This window comes from Diabrotica virgifera, chromosome 2 (assembly GCF_917563875.1).
Source record: "Diabrotica virgifera virgifera chromosome 2, PGI_DIABVI_V3a".
In the NCBI taxonomy this organism is placed as follows: Eukaryota; Metazoa; Arthropoda; class Insecta; order Coleoptera; family Chrysomelidae; genus Diabrotica; species Diabrotica virgifera.
In genome coordinates, this window is record NC_065444.1 from 145,971,264 (window position 1) to 145,997,687 (window position 26,424).

Sequence of the window (26,424 nt, forward strand, 5' to 3'; positions counted from 1 at the left end):
AAATAGCAGTAGTAAAATCTAAAGCAGAAGCGTATACAAATCTATACAATCAACTTAATACCAGGCAAGGCGAAAGAAAGATATATACAATAGCCAAACAGAGAATAAAGAAAGCAAAGGAATTTAACCAGATTTGATGTATCCGAGATGAAAATAATAAAATACTAATTCGGGAAAAGGATGCAAAAAAGAAATGGAAAAAGTACTTTGGCAGTAATGGTCACCAAACCAAAATAGCAAACGAGAAAGTGGTTCAAGCACTTAAAAAAATAAAGAAAGGGAAAGCAGTTGAACCAGATGATATTCCTGGGGAAGTGTGGAGAGCATTAGGACAGAAGCAAGTTGGTTAACAGGTTTATTTAATAGAATTATGGAAATTGGCCAAATGCCAGACGAATGGAGAAGCAGTATACATATTAGTACCAGTTTAAAAACACAAAGGAGATATACATACAGTGAGCTGGAATAAGTGTTACCCCCCCTTATTAACTTATTTATTTTTAGCACATAAGCAAAACGCTCGGATAGGTCGATTTTTAAAATAATCATAGTATATTATAGCCGACGTTTCGAACTTTACGCGATCCCTCATCAGGTGACAAGCACAACTTTGATTTTTTTAAATGGGAAAGTACATCATGTCACACATCATTTAATAGCTTTTGAAATACTGATTACAAAAGTGTATAATACTTTAATCCTTTTGAAGACCGTAGGCGCAAAATTTCGTTCGATTTATTTTTAAACGCATTTATTTTTTTCGAATCCTAAGAAAACTAATAAATATTTTTGAAAAATTTAAACGCAAAATGAAATATTACAGTATTATCGAGGGTCGAAAGTCCCTGAGAACTTCTTTAATGATTATTTTAATAAGTCACAGGGGTGAAAAAAAAAGAGAAAATTTAATTTCATAAAGTTCAAAAAAATAAAAATCATCAATTTCTTCGGGTTTTAAAAATAAAAGGCCAAAACAGTATCGCAGCCATTTTCCTATATTTGAACTTTTATCTTTTTGTTCAGTATGTATAAATCATTCATTATTATCCCAATCTTTATTTTATGTATCAGTAGCGAAATCGGTTCCACGGTCAACATTTACAACCAAGAGAAACTGTTTCTTAAATTCGCAAGGAACCCAAAATTTCTGTACAATATTGAAGAAAGAGTTATTGAGGGTACAATGTTTTTCTATGTTAATAAGAAATTTTCGCTAATCTATAGTTCCATGATAAAATTATTAATATACCTATTAATGGGGTACTAATACCTACCTGTTAATCTTCGAGCCGACCTGGTTTTTTTTTAAATGTACCTGGGGTATCATAAAGGACTAAAGGATTATAGTGAGCCGAGATGGGAATACCCGATTAGGACAGGTGTGGAAGAGATTGATAAATTTGATATGAAAGTAGGATTGCGCCAAGGCTCGATGCTTAGTCCTTATTTATTCTCATTAGTTTTGGTTCAGAAAACAGCGAAACTACAGGCTAACATTACCAGGTGCTTAAATTATGCTTCTGGTGTAGTGTTACATAGTAGGAAATAGTGAAAGCGACAGAACAAAAACTGGAAGAGTGAAGAAAAGCTCTTGAGGAAAAATCTATAAAATTTAGTAGGATAAAAATAAACTATTTGGAATGTTTGTTTAAAGATGGAGTTACTACAAATATAATGATATTTTTGGATGGTGAAATGATTGTGAAAGGTAATCGTTTTAAGTACCTAGAATCGGCATTACAAAGTAGTGGAAAAATAGATGGAAATGCATTCAGTAGAATTAGGGTTGGATGAATGAAGTGGAAGGTAGCGAGTGGTGTGATACGTGATAGAAAAATCCTAATCAAGCTCAAGGGAGAATTCTAAACAGCCATAAGACCGGATATAATGTACGGAACTGAATGTTGGGCAGATAAAAAAGAGAAACAACAAATGCATGTGGCGGAAATTAAAACTGCGAGTTCCTGGAAGGAGTAGAGAAGGAAAGGAATATCAAAGAAGGCCTGGGAGGAGACGCTTAGGCAGGACATGTCGGTAAAGGGTATTGCTATTGATATGACCCAAGATAGAAACCTACGGAGAAATGCAATTGAGGAAATTGACCCTGCCTAGGGATAAAGGCAAAGAGAATGATGATAATGATATTCGTCTTTTTCCGAAATTCCGTTGTATAATAAACAATGTATATAGGGTGAGGCAGATAAAGGGCCTATTAGAAATATCTCAACAACTAAAGGTAAGAGAATAATGAAAACTGGAATACAAGGGTTTTGAGGTATGAACTATTTAATGAAAATATTTTTATCTCTTTGCTACTTCCGGTTATACCGGAAGTTAATTGTAACTTCGTTTTTTTAAACGGGACACCCTGTATATTTTTACATTTTTGGATTCTGCTCGATCTCTTCTTTCTTAAAATATGAGGTTTTGTAATATTATACAGGGCAGTTTAAAAGATAATGACGGTTTTTTATAAATTGTGTAGCTAACTTCACACCCTGTAGAATTGTACTGATTTGATATCAAAAACTCCATTTATGTTCAAGTGATTTTTAATAATAATATAGTCTATTATTACTAAGAATTATTAATATAGCGAAATGTTTAATTTTGGTATACAGGGTTGGTCGAAACTCGGAATGAGTATTTTCTGAGTTTTCTTAAATTGAATACCCTGCATTTTATTATTGTAATGAAATGATATTTTATAGTACTTTTTTATTTCTTAAGCATTCCCTATACCTAACTGCTTTAATTTGTAAGTTATTCGTAGTTCTTTAAGCCAAACATTAATTGAAACAAAAATTACGTGAAATTTTATTAGGTTTGCCGTGAAAATATTCAATCATAAATAATTTCTTGAAAATAAATACATATTAATCTAGAATGATCCTTAATTTATTAATATTGGATGAGATACCAAAATGTCTACGTTGTTAAGCTTGTTGGTGCCTAAAATATTAATAAAAAAACCATATTCTACCTTGTTATTGGCTATGGCTTTCACACTAAACTTGATTAAACATTAGACATTATATTATTTTTATAGTTCCGGTTGCTTTGTTACCATTACTAATATAAATTTTTGTAATGAGGAACTGATTAATAAAGTTTTTGTTCTAGGAGATTATAACAAAAATGTACTACAAGCAATAAGAATTTATCATCTGCAACTTCCTGATAGACGACAACCACTCAAGCAGGGGAACTTTTCAAAGTTTACTAAAATAGTTTCGACGTACTAGACACTTAGATTACGAGAACGTTCATACTAATAAGCAGATTCTCAGTGACCATAACATTTAATTCATTTTAATCATTTACAATAGTTTTTGTTCGATTAGATTTCTCGTAATCTAAATGTCCAGTTCGTTGAAACCGCTCTAGTAAATTTTGTAAAGTTTCTCTTTTTGGTTGTCATCTATCATGGAATTGCTGATGTTAAATTATTATTGCTAGTAGCACATTTTTATTTATTATGCTCTCCTAGAACAAAAAACATCTGAATCAGTTCCTCATTAGAAAAAATCATATTAGTAATGGTAGCAAAGCAACTGGAACTTCATGCAAAAATAGTAGAATGTTCAAGCAAAGCAAATGTTTAAGCATATTTAGTGTCAAAGTCATAGCCAACTAGATAGAATAATAATATTGTATGTTTTTATTATTATAAAAGGGCCGGCGTATTATTTATTAAGGGCCGGCGTAGCCGAGTGGTAGTGTGCTAGGCTAGCGTACCGGTGGTCCGGAGTTCAAATCCTACCGATGGCAAGAACAACTAGACATTTTTAAATGTTTATAGGCCCCAGGTCGACTCAGCCTGAATAAAATGAGTACCTTGGGTAAAACCAGGGGTAATAATAGGCGGTTGAAGCGTAGCACTGGCCCTGTTACCTTCCTTGCATACCGTAGGCCCTAGATATAGCAGACTACCCTGCTATACTCCCAAAGCCACGTGAGCGGTATAAAACGGGAGACTATTATTATGTTTTTATTAATATTAAACACACCAACAATCTTGACTACGTAGGTATTTTGATATATCAACTAGTATTCATAAATTAAGGTTCAGTTGAGATTAATATGTGTTTATTTGCAAAACATTATTTATGATTGAATATTTTCACGGCAAACCTAATAAAATTTCGCGTAATTTTTGTTGCAATTAATGTTTGGCTTAAAGAACTACGAATAACTTACAAATTAAAGCAGTTAGGTATAGGGAATGCTTAAGAAATAAAAAAGTACTATAAAATATAATTTTATTACAATACAAAAATACAGGATATTCCATTTAAGAAAACTCAGAAAATACTCATTCCGAGTTTCGACCAACCCTGTATACTAAAATTAAACATTTCGCTATATTATTAACTTTTAATAATAGTGGACTATATTAAAAATCACTTCAACATAAATGGAGTTTTTGATATCAAATCAGTACAATTCTACAGGGTGTGAAGTTTGCAACAAAATTAATAAAAAACCGTAATTATCTTTTAAACTACCCTGTATAATATTAAAAAACCTCATATTTTCAGAAAGAAGACATCGAGCAGAATTCAAAAATGTAAAAATATACAGGGTGTCTCATTTAAAAAAACGAACTTACAAGCAACTTCCAGTATAACCGGAAGTAGCAAAGAGACCAAAATATTTTCATTAAATAGTTTATACCTCTAAACCTCTGTATTCCAATTTTCATGATTCTCTTGCCTTTAGTTCCCGAGATATTTCTAATAGGCCCTTTATCTGCCTCACCCTGTATAAGGTAATACTAAATAAGACATAAAATCAATCAAAATAAGAAAAATAGGTGTTACATAGTGGAAATATTTGATAAAGGTAAAAAATATAAAAATTTAATGCAACAATAATTACTTACCGACAGCTAACACTAAAAGTATAGGTAGAGGAATCATCTTGAATTGTATGTGCTAGCTTGTATTTTTAGCTATTTATAAGAAAAACGAGATTTATCTTAAGTATTTCAGCAGAATTATCTTTGTATTTTGAGATGTGTTTAAGTGCAGACTTTTGTTTCAACGTCAAGATATCATCAATTTTTTTAAATGTTTTACATATATTAAGAATCTAATATTTTAAAGATATATTACATATTACATACGTATTATATGTAACATACAAAATAATATATTTACATATTATATTATTATATAGAAAGCTTAGCATAGGGCTAAAAAGTTTACATTTTCTATTACAATTACTAGTTATATTTATTTATATTAAATACACTTAATATTTCTTAGTCTTTCCATACATTTCTTAATCAGTGCCTTCCATTGTTTTCTATCCAATGCGTTTTCTATCCAATTCTCAATACTTATTACTTTTTTGTTTCATATACGCTGTACTTATATTTTTTTCTTGGTCTGCCTTTTTAGTGCAATCATTGAAGGTTTTTACCTCTGATTTCGTTGAACCTGCATCGATATTCATCAAAATTGGTGAGTAGTTAAACTATCCCTCAAAACTTGCTCTTTTGTCCTGGGGGTGGATGCCACCCCTTCTTATGGTTTTACATTATTTTATTAAAAATAACCTCATAAATCAATATACGGACAAATTATAAGCAAAATTTGTTATATCAAGTTTTTAAAATAAATTCATACCTTTTGAGTTATTAAAAATCAAATATTTTAATTTCTAAAGTTTCTCATAAGTAACTCAAAAACTATAACTTTTTTACAAAAAGGTTATTATTACTAATATTGAAACTAATAAAAAATAAAATAAATTCTTCACTTGAAAAACCTTTTAATATAAATTCAAAGTGAGTTATAGCTAACTGAATGCATGTTCTATGCATATCCTACCAACATTCGTCGAAGTACCTATATCCTTTTTAGTATATGCGTAGTACAAGCATAGCATGTACCTACCATTAAAAACATTCTAAATTTCATGTTCTTTGCATGTGCTTCAAAGAATATTCTTGCACCGAATATACTGCGCACATTCGTGTACGTAGTATCTCGGAATGTTCGTAAAAGTTTATTCTTAGAATATACCTTAAGAGTAAACAGTAGCGATCAACAGGTAGCAACAAAATATAATTTCGGAGATAGTATCATAAACTTTGGCAACAGTGGTAATCTTTGACATTATCTAAGATTAATATTTTGACAATATCATAGTCGCGCTAAATGGAAGTAATAGAAAACGATTTTATTATTAATAAATAGATATTTATAAAAATAAACCAAAATGGGTAAAAATTTTATGTTAGATAGGTATTTAGAAAGGCATTTGCATGAAATATCTAATAATAAAACAATAATAAATATAATCATTTTTTGTTGTGAAGCCAAACAAATTTCGATTTTCGCATAATTTTGGCACGGTTTTTAATGGACTTTTTCTTGGAAGGTTTCACTTTATTTTTCGTTTGATTTACTTCTTTCATTTTGTTAAACTATTGATAATATTTTTAGAATAAAAAATCTTCCTAAAACTTTATATACTCGCATTAGAATTCGAAATGTTTTTACGTAAAATATACTTACCTACCTACATATAACTAAAACTCACTGGCGAAGCGCCCATGTAACCATTGTTACCATTGGTAACAGTTAAAATTTGTAAATAAATATTTTAAGACTACTATGAAATAATTCCATTTATATTTTTTAAAAATAGAAATATTTGTTAATAGTATCTACCTAATTCAGTAAAATAGCCAACTAGACGCACGAAAATATCAGCGAGTTTATGTAAAATCGGTTGCACGTTATTATAATACGCCCTTACCACAGTATAAAGAGGTTCCATATTTATTATACTGTGCCCTTACCGTGCGCCGCGCCGTTTACCACTTCTGTGAGTGGCAACGATAGTAGGACCCTTGACTGGATCGACTCTGAAAATTTTGCGGGGACGATGGCTCTGAAACCGCGTATTGGTGTTACCAAATTTTAATTTGGTGACGCTAGGTAGGGCCGGTGTCTATCGGGACAGAAAATACCGACCGTAAGAATATCAGACTTAATAAATGCAATTTTAATTATTATTATAATTATAGGTAATAACTATAATTCCATTTATGAAGTCTGTTATTCTTAGTGCCGGTATTTTCTCGATTAAACTCCGGTTAGTTAACCGTACCGGCCCTTTGGATTCGATTATTGCATAATATGCATTATTAATTATTAGTTTATAACTTGTAACTGTACTTGCTTATTATACAGATAATATATCTATACCTTTTTATCCTATATAAATCATATTAATCGATTTTAATTACTTGTCGAAATATATTAAATAACAACAACATTATTATAATATGACATATAATAATATTGATTATACGGTACATTCTAGTGTATAATCAATAAAATAAAATTATTTAATATTTTAGGCTAAAAATGACAAATGAATGTACTAATTAGTATACTAATTATACAATTTGGATTTTTTAATAAAGTATAAAGGTGATATAATACATATTTTACCTAAAAACAACAAATATGCTTTTAGTTTGTAGATACTTTATATAATTTCTTAAATTTTTAATTTTTTAATTTTATTTCATCTATTTTTATAATAGACCTGGATCGCGCATACCAAAAAAAGTTGATTAATAACAAGCTGAAAATTCACGGTGTCTAGTCGAACAAACTTTGATGTATGGGAACACTGTATATATAAAAATATTTATAAAATACATTATATATATACATATGTATGTATATATATATATATATATATATATATATATATATATATATATAAATATATATATATATATAGATAATATATAATATATCTGGTATATATTTAATATCTGGTTTTGGTAACACTTTAGAAAAAGTCACGCGTCGCCACTGCTAAAACTCACAATTAACAACAATCTATTCTTTCAAAGAGGCCAACAACTTATACAACAACAAATATATTATAATAAATTAACTATCAATAAACACTACTTTCCTATGAAACAAAAATAACGAATTAGTAAATTAACACACTACTGCACTGAACAGATATCAATAAAGATGACAGAACAGATTAGAGAAAATCTGATGCAGGTTTGTCAAAATGACAGTGATAATTTCTCTACGTTGCCTAATTAGTTATTTAGTTATAATATGTTCGATTTCTTGTTAGAAATAAAAAATTTTAGTAGTTCCAAGATTACACAATATCTAGGCATGGGATAAAAAAGTTTATTTGAAGAAAGTTTATTATTTTTTTCTTCTTAATGGCGGTACAGGCTCCTTTTTTCAATATTTTATTTAGTTATAGAATAATTTCCACGTACTAACATATTTCTGAAATTGGGCTCTGTACCGCCATTCTTTATTATATTACGAATATGTGTGCCAAATATCTCGACAAAATATTCAAAATTAGAGCCGCAATCTTGGAACGCGTTTGTTGCTACCTGTTGATCGCTATTGTAGCCTCTTAATATAATATTCTTAGTATATGCGTAAGTGTATGCAAAAGTATATGCTTAACACATATTTGTATATACTTTTAAAATATCTTAAAAAGAATATACTGTATGTACCTATAGGAAGAAGAATAATGTTAGCCTATAGGTTATCAACTTCGTTAAGAATAATTAATAAAGTTTAGGTATTTTGGTAGGTACTACTGAACTATCTAATTCATTTTTTAAAACGTTTTAATTGTATGGTAAAAAAGTTTAAAACTTAATTCTATTGAAGAAAAATGAGAAATTCTCGTTTCGTTTTCAACTGAAATGAATATAATATACCATGAGTATTTTTAGGTATAATTTTATTTTTAACTACATTACATTCAGGTAAAGGTCCACAACCAAACAACGTGAAACGGAAATCCGGAAACGGCCATTCATTGTCATTCTGATCCTGGCATTTTGCATTGCATATTATACCTGCACAGCGGAAGGGGGTAGGTAACAAATAACAAGGGCAAAATATGAAAATAGTTTCCAGTACAGTTAGCTAGGCATTTGTGTCTACGCTGTTAGGACGAAGCGAAGACGAAGTATTTCTAGCTACAAGGATTAAAATATTTTTAAGAAAATACATAAATAATTTTTTTATTTTGTTTGCCGGCAGCTTGAAGATAATAAATTCATATTGGTACTTCAATATTTCCTAAAGACCTAGTAAGTTTTTTCTTAACATCCCATTTATTTACAGTCTGTAATAATGATTACAATAAGTAAATTGTTTAACAATTAAAAGAGACTTGCAGGAGACTGTCCAGTGACAATAACCTATGAAATCATAATTTTAATACTTAACAAAATTATTTGTGACTAATAAATAAAAACCTATAAATAAAACTCTAATAAATAAAATATTTTTGAAAATTTAAAATTTAAAATATTGTTCGTAGATCGCTTGGAGTGTGGCGCTTTAGTCTTATGTTTACCTGGGGTCTCATTAGGTTCTTCGTTAGCCTGTTGGGGTGGTTTTGTAGTTGGATGTCGTATTTTTGGGCGTAACTGGCAATTTCTTCTTTGACCTAGTAAGTAAAAGTATGTATATATATATATATATATATCTATAAATTTTAGTGATTTACATACATATTATATATTATATTTGGCTATTATATAATATATAAGCAGCATTTTTATTTTGATGTGCACATAATAACTAAATATATTACTTATATTTTATATATACCTACTTACCCATATAACATTTATTATACATAGGTACCTATATTTTATAATTTATACTTACTTTTTACGTAATATTGTAGAATGTAATAACTACATTCTCATATGCAATTAGAATATGTAAATCTAATATATTAGTAGAACCTAGGATGAGATTGGGTGATGTTGAAAACATACTTCTGAGAAATATATAGCACATCCTTGGAATATTCTTCCCATATACTAAAAATATGTGCGATAGTACATTCTAAGTATACTTATAACTAGAAGGTATATAGCACTTCCTTGGAATATTCTTCCCATATACTAAAAATATGTGCGATAGCACATCCTAAGTATATAAATAGAAGGTTTATAGCACCTCCTTAGAACCTTCTAAAAAGTATGTTCTTGGTATATACTAAAAAGAAGTGCGGTAGTACATTCTAAGTATACACATAGAACGTTTAAGTACTGTAATGTAGTATATACTTAGTATCTTCTCTGCACATTCGCAATGGTAATTACGCATATTCTCAGTAAATACTTTTTCTGAAAAGTATGTTCTATGAATCTACTAAGAACATGAAATTGTTATGTGGGTATGGAAGAACACTCAAAGAAAACAAAAAAGGATTTTTCAGGGCATAGTGCTAATACTACCCTTACAAGAGCGGAAGAATGGCCAGTGAAAACAATAATACGAAATAAAATACGAACAGTTGAATTGGAGTTTATGAAAAGGTATCTACACCAGGTAGCATATAATAAGAATAGAGGAAATATGAAACAGAATAGAAGTAGAATGCTCAATTACAAAAAAGTTGTGGTAGTAAAAGTAGAGCCCTGAAATGGTACGGGCATGTACAAAGAATGCCGGAGCACAGATGACCGAAAATATTATTGGAGTGGGTCCTGCGGGGAGGAAGACGGAGAGGAAGACCTGTTATGAGATGGAAAACTTACATAGGGAATGCTATGATAAATAGAGACCTCAGAGATTGCGACTGTGAGAATAGAGTGCTATGAAAGACGAAAACGGCAAACTTCCCAGGCAACCAAATAACATTTACAAAACGTTGAAGAAACGTCATAATTATCACCAAACGACGTCAGTTTATCACGTTTTTTCGACGTCGAAAATCACGTGAATATGTCCCACCATAATTCACGTCATTTTTATCACGTTTTAAATACGTGATATGAAAAACGTAGTTTTTACGTCGATTTGTCCCACCATAATTCACGTCATTTTTATCACGTTTTAAATACAGTCGGAAAATGAAAGAATACCCATGAACGATCACATCAATCACTTATTTTGTATTTGCTATCTTTTTCTATAACAAACGTTTGTTATTTATAGAAAAAGACGGCAAATACAAAATAAGTGATTGATGTGATCGTTCATGGGTATAGGGCTTTTCATCGATTGTCATTTATTTCGAGCTTCTGTCATGTGTCACATAATATTAATATATCTACGCCATACGTCTTTGGTTTGTATTATTTGTATTACCAATAACGTATGACGTAGATAGATTAATATTATGTGACACATGACAGAAGCTCGAAACAAATGACTGTGAATGAAAAGCCCTATTCTTTCATTATACAAAATAAGTGATTGATGTGATCGTTCATGGGTATTCTTAGAAGGCTAAAAATTAATTTATTTAACCTCAATAACACATAATTAATTACCTCATTAACAGAAACTAATCATCAAAAACAAATAAACATAACCTCAAATAGTTGTAAAGAAGAATTACTGTAACAAACTGTTGGTATCCATACAATACTCAAAATGGTCTGGACCTATGTGATACAGCAGCAAAATCCAACCTATCCATAATGAGCTTATAATCTAGTGTTACGCTCTATAGGGCTTTTGATCGATTGTCATTTGTTTCAAGCTTCTGTCATGTATCACATAATATTAATATATCTATGTCATACGTCTTTGGTTTGTATCATTGTTATATACCAATAACGTACGACGTAGATATATTAATATTATGTGACACATGACTGGAGCTCGAAACAAATGACTGTGAACGAAAAGCCCTATAACAGACGCCCCTTGGTTTGTGTCAAACATGTCATGTTTTTTCCATACTAGAGGTCCAGTCATTGGACTGACCTAAAGTCAACTTTTTACTTCGAGCCCCACAGTTGCTTATTGTTAGAATGTTTATAAGTAATATATTGCTAAATAAAAGTTTGAAAAAAAATACTCATACTTTAAACGATACAAATGCATAGGCATATCTTTATTATTGTTATACGTTAATAGTAATTAACACAATAAATACGCACTTAAAAGACTAATGCATAAATACTCATGATGAAGAAGTGCATTATAATTAAAAATGAATAACCGTTTTCATATCGCTGCAACACGAAGCCAAAACCGTCTTTTATTACAGTTCGTTTAGAGAGCGCAACAAGCACTCTGACCGAACAGTTTCAAAACTCATTAGTTTTTCATCAGAGAATGCATATGTTGCTATCTCCAAAACATGTACATAGCTGTAACATCTGTACATGCATTGGGTTCTTCTTCTGTCTTGCTGTGGGCATACTCAGCTGCAAATAATATGGCTGCAGACTTCACTATTACCAGCCATACACATACAATGTGCATTTGCTATGCCATCAGAACTGGCTATCACCAAAGCATCTAATGGTTTAGCATTAGCTTTTTGGGAATGCTTCACCAAAAAAAAAATATTTTATCTTTGTGGGAATGTTTCAACTACAAAAATTTATTTTTATAGGGCTTTCCATTCACAGTCATTTGTTTCGAGCTTCTGTCATATGTTGTATAATCCGTGTATATTAATATTATACACAGATTATACAACATATGACAGAAGCTCGAAACAAATGACAATCGATGAAAAGCCCGATTTGCGTTCTTTACAATGATTGAGAATATTTTATTTAAAATCAGACATGCATATAATGTAATTTTAGAACAAACAATCATGCCTTATTCTCTTTTCTATCATAGCAATTACATGTCGTCGACCTAATCTGTGAACTGAGTAACTGCATTTATCCAAAGGAGACACAAAAAACTATTTCTCTAAATATGACTGTAACGTCTATGGTTTTATGGCCATCACCGGAGTCAATATGTTATTGTCGGGTTTTCGAAATTCCTTACGTGTAATTCGATACCGCTTCGTCTGGACTGATAGTAAAAATTGTCTAACAAGCGAAAAAACAGATGGGAGTTTCGAGAGCTGAACCTTTTTTCGGGGTGATAAAAATTAATGAGTTTATTCGTTTTGTTCGATGTTAAAAACTTTTAATAATATAGGAACAGATTCGAGGACTTATTTTTAACGATGTTTTTGGTTTTTTTCGGAGCAGAGTGTGCTGTACTGTATTTGGTTGTTGACGTGTGCGTGATCGACGAGCAAACGAGGGCAATTTTTAAGATACGGGTAAACTGGTTGCTTCTTTGCGGAAAAAGTGCGAATTTTCAATAGTGATAGAAGTAGGAAAATACGGGGTCGCGCAGTACCGTACTAACGATTTCCGAAATTGCCGGTAGTGCGTAAAACTTTAAAACCAATTGGAACAATAAGTGATGGATGCTAAAGGTGGTGTTTTATCGCAGGGGACTTCAATCGATGCGATAATTACTGAGACTTCGGAAGCCGTAGCCATAAGGTAATGACTTTTTCTTATTTTCTTACGTAAACCATTAGAACCTTTAATGTGCATAATACCTAGAAACATAGCCGGTTCGTACAGTTAGTAGGACATTAGAACACTATAGCCGGTTCAATACAATGGTAGCAGCGGTGGTGGGATAGATTAGTTATTAGTTGTCGTGGACATTGGACTGTCTACTCGGGGTATATGTGTGACAAGAACCAAGCGAAAGGCACGGTGCCGACGGGTGTAAGACTGGGGTTTTGTTTTGCCTCTAAAAACCATGGCGGAAGTTGGTGACGAGGTAGATAGATTGCAACAAGAGTTAGAAAAGGCGAGAGAGGAAGTAGGTATATGCAAGTTACAAGATGAGAGACAGAGAGTCGCCTTAAATGAACTAAACTATTTGAGAAAGGAGATGGAAGAACTGAGAATGGCCGGACGTAGGAGGGTGGAAAAGATAGGTGCTAGAGAGGTAAAAGAATGGTGTGGTAGCGAAGGAGAGATGAGTGTAGAGGAGTTTGTTGAGGACTGTAGGGAATGTGGACGGACGAAAGGTGTAAATAAGGTCCCCATTTGTGAACCATACCATACGTCTAGACCTCTCGAAATGGATATAGTGGGTCCTTTGCCACAAACGCGGAGAGGTAATAAATATCTCTTGACGTACGTAGACCACTTTACGCGATATGCTGAGGCGATACCCATAAAAGACTTATCGGGCGAAACTGTAGCGCGTGTTTTTGTGAACGAGGTCGTCCTTCGGCATGGAGCGCCGGAGCGGTTACTGACGGATCAAGGGACAAATTTTGTTTCAGTGCTAATGAAAGAAGTTTGTAGACTATTGGGAATCAAGAAGATTCAAACCACGGCGTATCGGCCCCAAGTAAATGGACGGGTGGAGCGATTGCACCGAACACTTGTTGGAATGGTGAAGCATTATGTAAACAGTAAGGCACGGGACTGGGACGAACATATAGGACTGGCGCTAATGGCTTACCGGAGTGCGAAACATAATGCTACGGGCTTTACCCCAAATTGGTTAACCTTTGGGAGGGAAGTAAATATTCCTTTTGACTGTGACGTGAGACCGAGACTAGATGACGGAGAAGAGTTAGGGTACCCAGCGGAACTGCGAAGACGACTGGACGAGGCTTATATATTAGCAGCAGAACAAACGCGGAAACTAGAACAAGCTAATGCCGAGAGAATGAATCGGGGAAGGCACGGGAGAAATTTAAAGGAGGGTAATTATGTATATATTCAAAATCCGATCGTGCCCAGCGGGGTCAGTAAGAAATTTTTCAGACCATGGAGTGGCCCATACAAGATCGTAGAGAAACGCGGGCCTGTGAACTACGTAGTGGATAAGGGCGACGGTAAGACTCAAACTTACCACATAGATAGGTTGAAATCTTATAAAGCCTGGGAAGAACCATACGAATCGGAAGAACAAACAGGCATACAAGCCAAACCTACGTTATCTCTTCCTCGAATAATCGAAGATGGAGTAGAAGAGAGGCCCAGAATGACCGACGACGAAGAAAGTGATGATGAAGAAGGCATTGTATGGAGTTACTCAAGAGAACCAGAAGTTAACGACGATCACGTAGAGGGTACGGCAGATATTGGAGACGTTCCGGACGAAGCGAGAATGATAACCCCAAGAACGAGGAGGCCTCCACAGCGATATACCCCAACCTCCGATGGAATTAACGAAAGTGAGTTCTGGACAGATGACTCCGGTCTTAGTCAAGAACTGCAGGACTTACAGCAGCTGACGGACACCAACAGTGAAGAGGAGCAGATGGTAGCGGCAGAAGTAAGCGAAAGTTCGAGTGGCGATGAAATCCTAGACATAACTAACGAGGCAGCGGCGGAGGAACCTGGGTTACCAAGAGGGGGCCGGCCTCAGCGAGAGAGGCGAAAACCCCTTAGATATGGTATAGAGTATAGAGGATTGAAAAGGATTACCCTTGGGGCAATCTTTTTATGTGGGGGGGAGTGATGTAACGTCTATGGTTTTATGGCCATCACCGGAGTCAATATGTTATTGTCTGGTTTTCGAAATTCCTTACGTGTAATTCGATATCGCTTCGTCTGGACTGATAGTAAAAATTGTCTAACAAGCGAAAAAACAGATGGGAGTTTCGAGAGCTGAACCTTTTTTCGGGGTGATAAAAATTAATGAGTTTATTCGTTTTGTTCGATGTTAAAAACTTTTAATAATATAGGAACAGATTCGAGGACTTATTTTTAACGATGTTTTTGGTTTTTTTCGGAGCAGAGTGTGCTGTACTGTATTTGGTTGTTGACGTGTGCGTGATCGACGAGCAAACGAGGGCAATTTTTAAGATACGGGTAAACTGGTTGCTTCTTTGCGGAAAAAGTGCGAATTTTCAATAGTGATAGAAGTAGGAAAATACGGGGTCGCGCAGTACCGTACTAACGATTTCCGAAGTTCCCGGTAGTGCGTAAAACCTTAAAACCAATTGGAACAATAAGTGACGGATGCTAAAGGTGGTGTCTTATCGCAGGGGACTTCAATCGATGCGATTATTACTGAGACTTCGGAAGCCGTAGCCATAAGGCAATTACTTTGTCTTATTTTCTTACGTAAACCATTAGAACCTTTAATGTGCATAATACCTAGAAACATAGCCGGTTCGTACAGTTAGTAGGACATTAGAACACTATAGCCGGTTCAATACAATGACTAATGTGAATACTACTACATTTTAAAAGATATGATGCTAAAATGGAATATTTTATAGATACACATATCACTAACATTTGTATATTTTTTAATGAGTATTTATTACCACCAACTTTTTCTTGAAAATATCACTTTCTAAACAGTGAGGTCAGTCGTGTGGTTTGACAAACTGGGGAGTTGCATTTTTTTGTACTAAATTTGCCGCAAGGGAGATACGGTGTATATGAAGATGTCACTATTTACTCATCTGGTAAAAATATGCATGTACATCCTTATTGAAACGAGAAGTAGGAACTTTTTCAAACACATGGCAGTACAGTCGAACCCGCTTATTAGAGTACCGCTTATAGGAATATCCCGGTTTAAGGAATATAATTTTGAGATCCCGGAACATTTCCATTTACTCCTTAATAAATTAAACTGCTTATAGGAATACTTTTTAGTAAAAGAAGCCCGCTTTATCTAATAATTCTAAGTTACCAAAAGCTTTTTACGTACAATTTCCCACAAATTTATATGTTTTCTGGTTTATAGGACCTGTCCATAATATATTTTATTACTTACTTTATTATGGGTACCAATTCTACCTTCCGCCAAACATTTACCGATCATGAATAGGTACCTACTTTTTCAATTGTGTAAAAATATTCTTATTACTCACCTACCACCCACGTTGGCCACTGTCTGTTAAATGATTTTTAGAAACAGTTGGTCAGAAACAAGTCATAAATAACACTTTGTAAATAATATACATAATAACCGCTTTCTAATATGTAAGGAATTTTCTGCAGGTTAAAACCAATGTCAATTTTTTATTTATTATATTTTAGAGCAACAAGTGACTAATATCTTATGTAACAAAACAATAAATAGTATTACCGAGTATTTTTCCAGAAAAAAAGTAAGTCTGTTGTATGTATGTTAATAAGAAAATATATTACCTACAGTAGGAAAAATTAAAGAATACCAATGAACGAACATATAAAATACGCTGTATTTTCCTGTCACCGTGTCATACAAAAAATTGGCCACCGCAAGTACATGTAATAATTATTATTACATGTACTTGCGCTGGGCAATTTTCTTTGTGACACGGTGACAGGAAAATACAGCGTGTGTTATATGTTCGCTCATGGGTGTTCTTTCATTTTTCCGACTGTATATCTACATATTGCATACATTTCATACTTATTTGTGTCGGTATGCATGCACAGATAATGTAGTTTGGTGTTTTAATAAAATAAGTAATAATTACACTAGGTACTGTATTATTGACATAAAAAGAAATAAAACCATATACATAATATATGTACATAACGTATGTATGTACATGTACATACATACTATATATGTCAGTGGCGGCCCGTGAGGTAGTGCCATAGAGCCATGGCACTACCTTGCTAACTATCCATAAACATATTTTTTATCTTCAAAACTTTTTAATTCCTATTAATTTTTTTGTGTGTATTTCTTTTGATCTTCATAAATTATATAAAATATGGCAACTATGGGCGCAATACAATCCCTGCCGACAGCGGAGAGTATTCGACAGGAGAATCTCCTTCGCGCCGAAGTCAGTACTGGCACGAGTAAAGAGAGAAAGATTTTACGAGCATTATATGTAAGTGACAGAGAAAGAGCTATATTGGACTATTAGTATACCTTAACATTAGAATCTCTGTGCCAGGCACGAGGGTATGAAGCCAGGTCTATTTATTTTGAGTTTCTTTACGTGCTGGTTTGTCGCTTTTATTATGTATATTTTCTGTTAAAAAGTTTTTGTATTTATAATTAAACTTTTGGTGCATCATGATCGTGGGTATTTTGATAATATTTTGATTATTTCTTAAGTTTAATTTATTAATTAACAATAAAGATTAGTATTTTAAAATTTTTTTTGGTGGTTTTTCGCTAGAAAAAAAACTACAAATGTTATAAGGTGTTGTGGAGCTTTCGAGTTAGCTTTAAGAGGTCACGACGAAAAAGAAAATTCAGAAAATAGAGGCATATTTAAGGAGCTGGTCAATTTTAGCGCCGAATTAGACAACGACTTAAAGGTTCATATTATTCAAAGTACCAGATCTTTCAAAGGTCTACCTTCTCCGGACATTTAGTTGCTTCTAATTTATTTATGTCGGAGAAGTTTTCTGCTTATAAGCATCAGCTCTCCGAATCATTTCTTAATGAACCATGGAGACTGGAGACAATTTTAATTTTTAAGCAAAACTCGGTTTAAAACTGAATTAGAAGTAGGTACTGTATTAGCGAGACGAATTAAGTACTACCTCTGGGGCTGTTTCGCTATCGGTTTTATTGTAGAGGGAAGGTTCAAAAAGCACATTTGAAGAAACTATTAAACTTTTAAGTATTTTAGTTACCATTCCTATGTCAACATCTGAAGCAGAACGCTGTTTTTCGATGTTTACATCGAAACCTAGTGCTTTAGGTATGCTATCTGCAGAAAAGCATTTTGTAAATTGTATTGATAATTTTAATTATAAAGTCATTGAAAACTTTGCAACCAAAATCGTAAACTTTATATCGTAAACTTTAAAAGTGACATTACAAAAATTTGTGCATGTGTGTGAATAATGAAATAGTATTATTTTTATAAATTGGTAAATAGAGACTAAATCGTAATAACAATTTTCAAGCACTATCAGCAGTAAATGCTGGTGGTAGGTTAAGAGGTTTTTATTATTAATTAATTTACGGAACTGTTTTGATCAATGTTGGACAATTGCTTGGCACCTCAGATCAATAAACTTAAGATATGTACATAAGATAAAAGTATCCGCGCATATTTTTTTTAGTTTTTGTTGTCAGTATACCTTTTTTTGACAATATCGTGAATCCGTCACTAAAAATTTTGGCGGCTGCCCGAGTTGTGGCACTACCTTCTTAAAGTGGTACGAGCCGCCACTGATATATGTACATGTACATACAGTATGTACATGTACAAAGTGTGTTGTACTATTATGACGTATATTCGGTACATTTATTTCTGCTAGCCACCACTGATCGGTTATTAGAATATCCCGGTTATAGGAATATTTTTGTTTGGCACGAAGGCTATTCTAATAAGCGGGTTCGACTGTAATAACTCATTTTCAGAGAATTATAGTGTTACACAGTTTACAAATTAGGACGACAATATGTCTGGTTTCATACAGATATATAAACGTAAATAAATCTAATATTTAAAACTAATTTATTCAAAAGATATATATATATATATATATATATATATATATTCAAATTCAATTTATTCAAAAGATATATATATATATATATATATATATATATATATATATATATATATATATATATATATATATATATATATATATATATATATATATATATATATATATATAATAGTTTTGTTTTGGGGTTGCAGTCACTTATTTTTTAGGGGCAGGATAAGTAAAACTCTTTGTTATTATCGAGCTTTCGCAAAATTTATTTGCTTTTTCAAGATAAGCTAAAATAAGTATATGATAAATACAATGAAATTAGAGATAAAGTACATTGTATATAAAAGCATAAAAAACTTACAACTTGAGGTTATTCCATAAAGTAAACATTTTTATAAAATAAAAATAAACATAAAAATGTTTACTTTATGGAATAACCTCAAGTTGTAAGTTTTTTATGCTTTTATATACAATGTACTTTATCTCTAATTTCATTGTATTTATCATATACTTATTTTAGCTTATCTTGAAAAGCAAATAAATTTTGCGAAAGCTCGATAATAACAAAGAGTTTTACTTATCCTGCCCCTAAAAAATAAGTGACTGCAACCCCAAAACAAAACTATTATACATAGTATCAGTCAATATTACCAAACTACTTTATATATATATATATATATATATATATATATATATATATATTTTGTACAAATATTTTCGACCGTACTGTGTTAAAATATTATTTATATATATATATATATATATATATATATATATATATATATATATATATATACAGTTTTTGGTTATTGGGTTATGCAGCAATTGATAAGTGTACTCTTTTAAGTCTTTATTCCGAGCTTTCGTTCATGATTATGAACATCGTCAGGGTGCTACAATTATATTATATATGTGAGACAATATGAAAATATGTATATAAAATTATATGTACTTACAACTTATTGAGGATATTTCAAATAGGTGGTCATTAAAATGAGATTTGTACTTATTAAAATGGTTCACATAAATAAAAATCCAAATTCGATGAATCATCGTACTGATATAGGCCACCTAAATGAAATGTTTTCTTATCTACTATTTTTAGATAATCGTGAGTTATCTCCTAACTCCTCTTCTAGATACTCTGACTTGTCAACAACATTATAAATTACTTTTGTATAAATTAATTTTTGTTAACAACTTTATAAATTACTTTGGTATAAATAATTTAAAACTTTTAATTAACCTTGATCAATAAATCTTACTCATTTTTAAATTTTACCTTAATTTATAATTTCAACAGTAATTTATAAAATTTAAAAAATACTTTCATACTTATCATTGACCCTTATTGGTCGTTTACTAAATTGATCATATTTAAAAAAATTTTGTTAGATATTTCAAATAACTCCATGTCATGAATGTCCAAGTGTCATTTTATATTTCGTCGATTTTGAAGTTGAACTAAATTATAAACCTTTATTTGAATAATTTTGTTATATCAAGACATTACATGACCATTTTAATAAGTACAAATCTCATTTTAATGACCACCTATTTGAAATATCCTCAATAAGTTGTAAGTACATATAATTTTATATACATATTTTCATATTGTCTCACATATATAATATAATTGTAGCACCCTGACGATGTTCATAATCATGAACGAAAGCTCGGAATAAAGACTTAAAAGAGTACACTTATCAATTGCTGCATAACCCAATAACCAAAAACTGTACATTTACTGTCAGCAAAGACTCATTGTCTTCTTAATTATATATATATATATATATATATATATATATATATATATATATATATATATATATATATATGTTACACTTGAAGTTTACGCGGGAGCTATATGTGCTTTCTGTTGTTTTCCGGGTTTGACTCCGCGTTGAATAATTTTGGTTTTGAGAAAAACCATTATTTTGACGACGTTTCGGCAAGAAATGTCGTCAAAATAATGGTTTTTCTAAAAACCAAAATTATTCAACGCGGAGTCAAACCCGGAAAACAACAGAAAGCATATATATATATATATATATATATATATATATATATATATATATATATATATATATAAAGGAGCACTCGTAAGTGTAGGGTTTTTTCGGTCAAGTGGGTGGAAAAAAAGAGACAAAGAATTCGGCTACTTCATCTATTTATTGAAGACGTTTCGTCTGAAGTTATTGAAGACCATGTGGTAACAGTCAAGTATAAAAAACAAGTGAAAAAAAGCCGGCTTGCTTTTTTAATGTCAGGAATGAACCAAGAAATAATCAGATTCACACTTCCAGAATTAGTAATATTTAACCATACTTCATTTTAACTTTAGGTAACATCATTAAAGAACTTGAATGCTAATATGCAAATTTGAAAATTTAAAGCTTAATAGTTACCAACAGGTCGATCTGAGCCCAACAAAGGCACAAAAGAAAATGGAGCTTGAATTATCAGGTCTAACTGACATCTCGCCAAGAGGTATGCAGCCTTGAAAATTTTTACAAAGAGTGACTGACAGCTGCAGTACAGCGCGATAAAATTCAAAACGATGTAATAAAACAGTTGTAAAAGTGTCTAAAGAGTGAAAATAATATCAAAGTAAACAAGGGATGTACCCTATAACCTCATGGACAAGAATCACAGTTTATTAAACACGTGAGTGCAATTCACATACTTATATGAAAAAAGTGCCTACGTTAGTACTGGTTATCCAGTTAACTAACAAATAGATAAAGTAATACAAAATTATAACTTCCATATATCGCAGCTCAATGTGCAAAAGAAAAAATATGCAATAATTTAAGAAAATCTATAAATCAATTTAATTAAATGTAATTTATAATTCATACCAGTAATGCAAAATTTAATCTTTTAGGAATTTTTAAATTGTTAAATCTATTAAGTAAACTGTTATATATTAAAAAAGTGGAAAAATCTTGAAAAAACCACCAAAAAACTTTTTTACAATATAATAATTTGAGTGTAATAATACCAACTAATTCTGCAAAATCAATGCATGCTATATTTGACTCAAGTTACTGATGTCAGTTCTCTTGTTAATTGCATTAGGAGTTTTTAATATGAAACACATCTCTAAGAACTGTCTTTTCGAGAGGTTGCGTTCATTGCAAAGGATTTTGGCTTCATCAAAGTCCACCTTATGTTTAGTATCTATTGCATGCTGGGCTAAGGCACAAGTTGGTTTTTTCAAAGTGATATCACTACGGTGGGAAATTAAACGTGATTTTAAAGCTCGCTTTGTCTGCCCTACATAACATGCGTCACATTCAGCACAAGGTATGTGGTAGATAAAATTCACTTGTTCCAAAGGGGACAAGGGTGTTTTGGTCTTAGAGAACAAATTCCTGACTGTTCTTGCATTCTTAATTGCAATCTTAACAGGAGTATTATTATTTTTATATAGTTTAATCCAAAGGGGACAAGGGTGTTTTGGTCTTAGAGAACAAATTTCTGACTGTTCTTGCATTCTTAATTGCAATCTTAACAGGAGTATTATTATTTTTATATAGTTTAATAAGTTTATCAGTAACCTGAGGAATATAAAGAAGTGAAGAAAAATGGGAAACAGGAGTCCCAAGATTAGTAGTAGGCAGAATTGTGATGTTAATAGTATTATTCGATATTGATCTAAGTTGGTCACTATTGGGTATATCATTCAGAGAAGAACCGTAACTTTGGGAAAAAAGAAATTTGTTGATAAGAGAGGAAGGGTAGGAGTTATCAACCAATATGCTTCTGAGTAACAGAAGGGATTCCCTTCGATTAAACGGATGTATCAACCTATGTAGCTTACAGCTTAAAGCTTTAATAAGGTTTATTTTATATTTCAAAGGATGACAAGAATGGTAGTGGAGAAACCTATTAGAGGCCATTGGTTTCCTATACCAACTTGTAGTGAGTGTGTTATCTCGACTTCTAGTGACACGCATGTCTAAGAAGGGAATAATGTGGTTGGTGGGGTCCTCGAGTTCACATGTGAACTGCAAATGAGGATCAAACCCATTGAAGATAGACAAGGTGGCCTGAGCCTTGTCTGGTGGTAAGGCTAGTAATAGGTCGTCCACATAACGTTTAATAACAGCTACTTGAAAATCTAAATGACCCAGACGGTCAGAGACTAAATCATCCAAAACATAATTAACTAGGATGGGTGAAATCGAGGAACCCATTGGTGTCCCAAAAATTTGTAAATAGAATTTATTGTTTAAGACCAAAAAATTAGTGTCAAACACTAATTGGAGCAATTCTGCAAACACTTCCCAGGAAACTGGAGAATTAGGTTGGATAATATTCCAATGATTTCTTAGTGAAGTAAGGACACTAGCTAAGGGAAAGTTAGTAAAAAGTGAAACTACATCAAAACTCACTAAAATATAACCGTGTGGTAGCTTAAAGTCATTAATAAATTCACTAAATTGAAAAGAGTCAACAATGTTGAAATCACTATTGTAGTTATAAGATTTTGACAAAATGTCAGTAAAAAATTTGGCAATATGTATGTTAGGTGAATTAATTGAGGAAACAACAGGCCTCATGCTCACTGTGGGCTTGTGAATTTTAGGCAGACAATAAAATCTCGGAGCATAACCATCATAATTGTGTAATGACTGAGCTAAAGTTTGATCTATGATCTTAATATTTTTTAAGTGAGTAATGAATTTATTAATTTTGTTAGAAAATTTGGAACAGGGGTTAGAAGTGAGAGGTTGGTAGTACCTAACGTTATCTAACAAAGATTGACTAAGGCTGAGATATTGATCTTTATCCATAAGAACAGTGGCATTACCTTTGTCACTGGTGAGAACAAGAAGATTCGGGTGGGTTTTTAAAAACGATACCGTTTCCGTATAAATCTTATCAATTTCCGATATGGATTGCCTAGGGCAATTAGTATAATTCAACAGAATGTTATTAGAAGATGACCTTAGAGAGAAGATCAGCATTGTCCGCATGAGACAATATATTTTCCACATCTGCAAGAATCCTACTGATTGAATAATCTTTGAAGGAAGGTTGTAGACCAAATTTAGGGCCCAAAGAAAATAACTTTAGAATATTTTGAGGAACATCCACATTAGAAAAATTCTTAATCCAATTAGGATTAAATGGAATTTTGTGGAATTCTGGAGTACCCCAGTTATCAAGCTTCCTCCGAAGATGTAAAATGGTTTTATTATAAATGAAATTAAATCTTTTGTGTAAAGAAGTCTCAAACTTATCTAACAAAGTTGCAGGTAAAGTGTGATCTAAGAAATCAGTGACATTATTGATTTGACCAAAAATGAATTTACTATCTGAATGAACCTTCGATATATGGAAATTAAGTAATCGTGCCCTCACCTGTCTATTAAGAGCCTGGCTCCTACGTTGAAGTGTGTGATCGCGGGTTCCTGTCGTGGTGATAGGTATGCTAGAAGTGGTGTCTGTGATGAATCTTGGTATTCTCTTGGTTCTCCTGTACGCTAGGAGGAAAGTTCTTCTTGCTTCAGCTGTGGCTAGTATTTTGGTCAAATTGGTCCATCTCTTAAGTTTTTTCACTACTAGTTCTCCATGGATGCGCCTGGTAGAAGCGTAAAAACCCTCTGTAATAGAAGACATCATAAAGGAGTACGACCGTCAATTCCAATATAAAAAAGGAGCACTCGTAAATGTAGGGATTTTTCGGTCATGTGGGTGGAAAAAAAGAGACAAAGAATTCGGCTACTTCATCTATTTATTGAAGACGTGTCGTCTACTGCTCAGTAGACATCATCAGTTCATCTACAAAAAGAGTGTTATAAGAAACAACATCCAAAGGAGACGTAAAAAAAACACTAGTGTTACCTTAAAAAGACATGTAACAAGAGATAAGATGTACATAATAAAAAAATTATATTATCTTATTCTATTATATTATATCTTATCTTAATCTTATTATTAGATTATTTAATTTCCATATATCGAAGGTTCATTCACATATTAAATTCATTTTTGGTCAAATCAATAATGTCACTGACTTCTTAGATAACACTTTACCTGCAACATTGTTAGATAAGTTTGAGACTTCTTTACACAAAAGATTTAATTTAATTTATAATAAAACCATTTTACATCTTCGGAGGAAGCTTGATAACTTGGGTACTCCAGAATTCCACAAAATTCCATTTAATCCTATTTGGATTAAGAATCTTTCTAATGTGGATGATCCTCAAAATATTCTAAAGTTATTGTCTTTGGGCCCTAAATTTGGTCTACAACCTTCCTTCAAAGAATATTCAATCAGTAGGATTCTTGCAGATGTGGAAAATATATTGTTTCATGCGGACAATGCTGATCTTCTCTCCCTACGGTCATCTTCTAATAACATTCTGTTGAATTATAATAATCGCCCTAGGCAATCCATATCGGAAATTGATAAGATTTATAGGAAAACGGTATCATTTTTAAAAACCCACCCGAATCTTCTTGTTCTCACCAGTTGCAAAGGTAATGCCACTGTTCTTATGGATAAAGATCAATATCTCAGCCTTAGTCAATCATTGTTAGATGACGTTTGGTATTACCAACCTCTCGCTTCTAACCTCTGTTCCAAATTTTTTAACAAAATTAATAAAGTCATTACTCACTTAAAAAATATTAAGATCATAGATCAAACTTTAGCTAAGTCATTACACAATTATGATGGTTATGCTCCGAGATTTTATTGTCTGCCTAAAATTCACAAGCCCACATTGAGCATGAGACCTATTGTTTCCTCAATTAATTCACCTAACATACATATTGCCAAATTTTTGACTGACATCTTGTCAAAATCTTATAACTACAATAATGATTTCAACAATGTTGACTCTTTTCAATTTAGTGAATTTATTAATGACTTTAAGCTACCACACGGTTATATTTTAGTGAGTTTTGATGTAGTTTCATTTTTTGCTAACCTTCCCTTGGCTAGTGTCCTTACTTCACTAAGAAATCATTGGAATATTATCCAACCTAATTCTCCTCTTTCCTGGGAAGTGTTTGCAGAATTGCTCCAATTAGTATTTGACACTAATTTTTTGGTCTTCAACGATAAATTTTATTTAAAAATTTTTGGGACACCAATGGGTTCCTCGATTTCACCCATCTTAGTTAATTATATTTTGGATGATTTAGTCTCTGACCGTCTGGGTCATTTAGATTTTCAAGTCCCTTTTATTAAACGTTAT

At 32.1% G+C, this 26,424-nt stretch overlaps 1 protein-coding gene across 2 annotated transcripts in view; it reads right to left on the reverse strand.

Moving 5' to 3' along the window:
- Positions 1-20,272, reverse strand: part of LOC126879661 (endoglucanase-like) — a 28,950-nt gene extending 8,678 nt beyond the window's left edge. The window contains exon 1 of one of the 2 annotated variants that reach the window (XM_050642845.1): positions 20,161-20,272. In XM_050642845.1, coding sequence (XP_050498802.1) covers positions 20,161-20,257 — 97 coding nt within the window. In that variant the 5' untranslated portion in view covers positions 20,258-20,272. Of the gene's footprint in view, positions 1-4,885; positions 5,046-20,160 lie in introns of those variants that run through there. The other variant, XM_050642846.1, reaches the window with a different exon arrangement.
- Between the last annotated feature and the right edge of the window lie 6,152 nt (positions 20,273-26,424).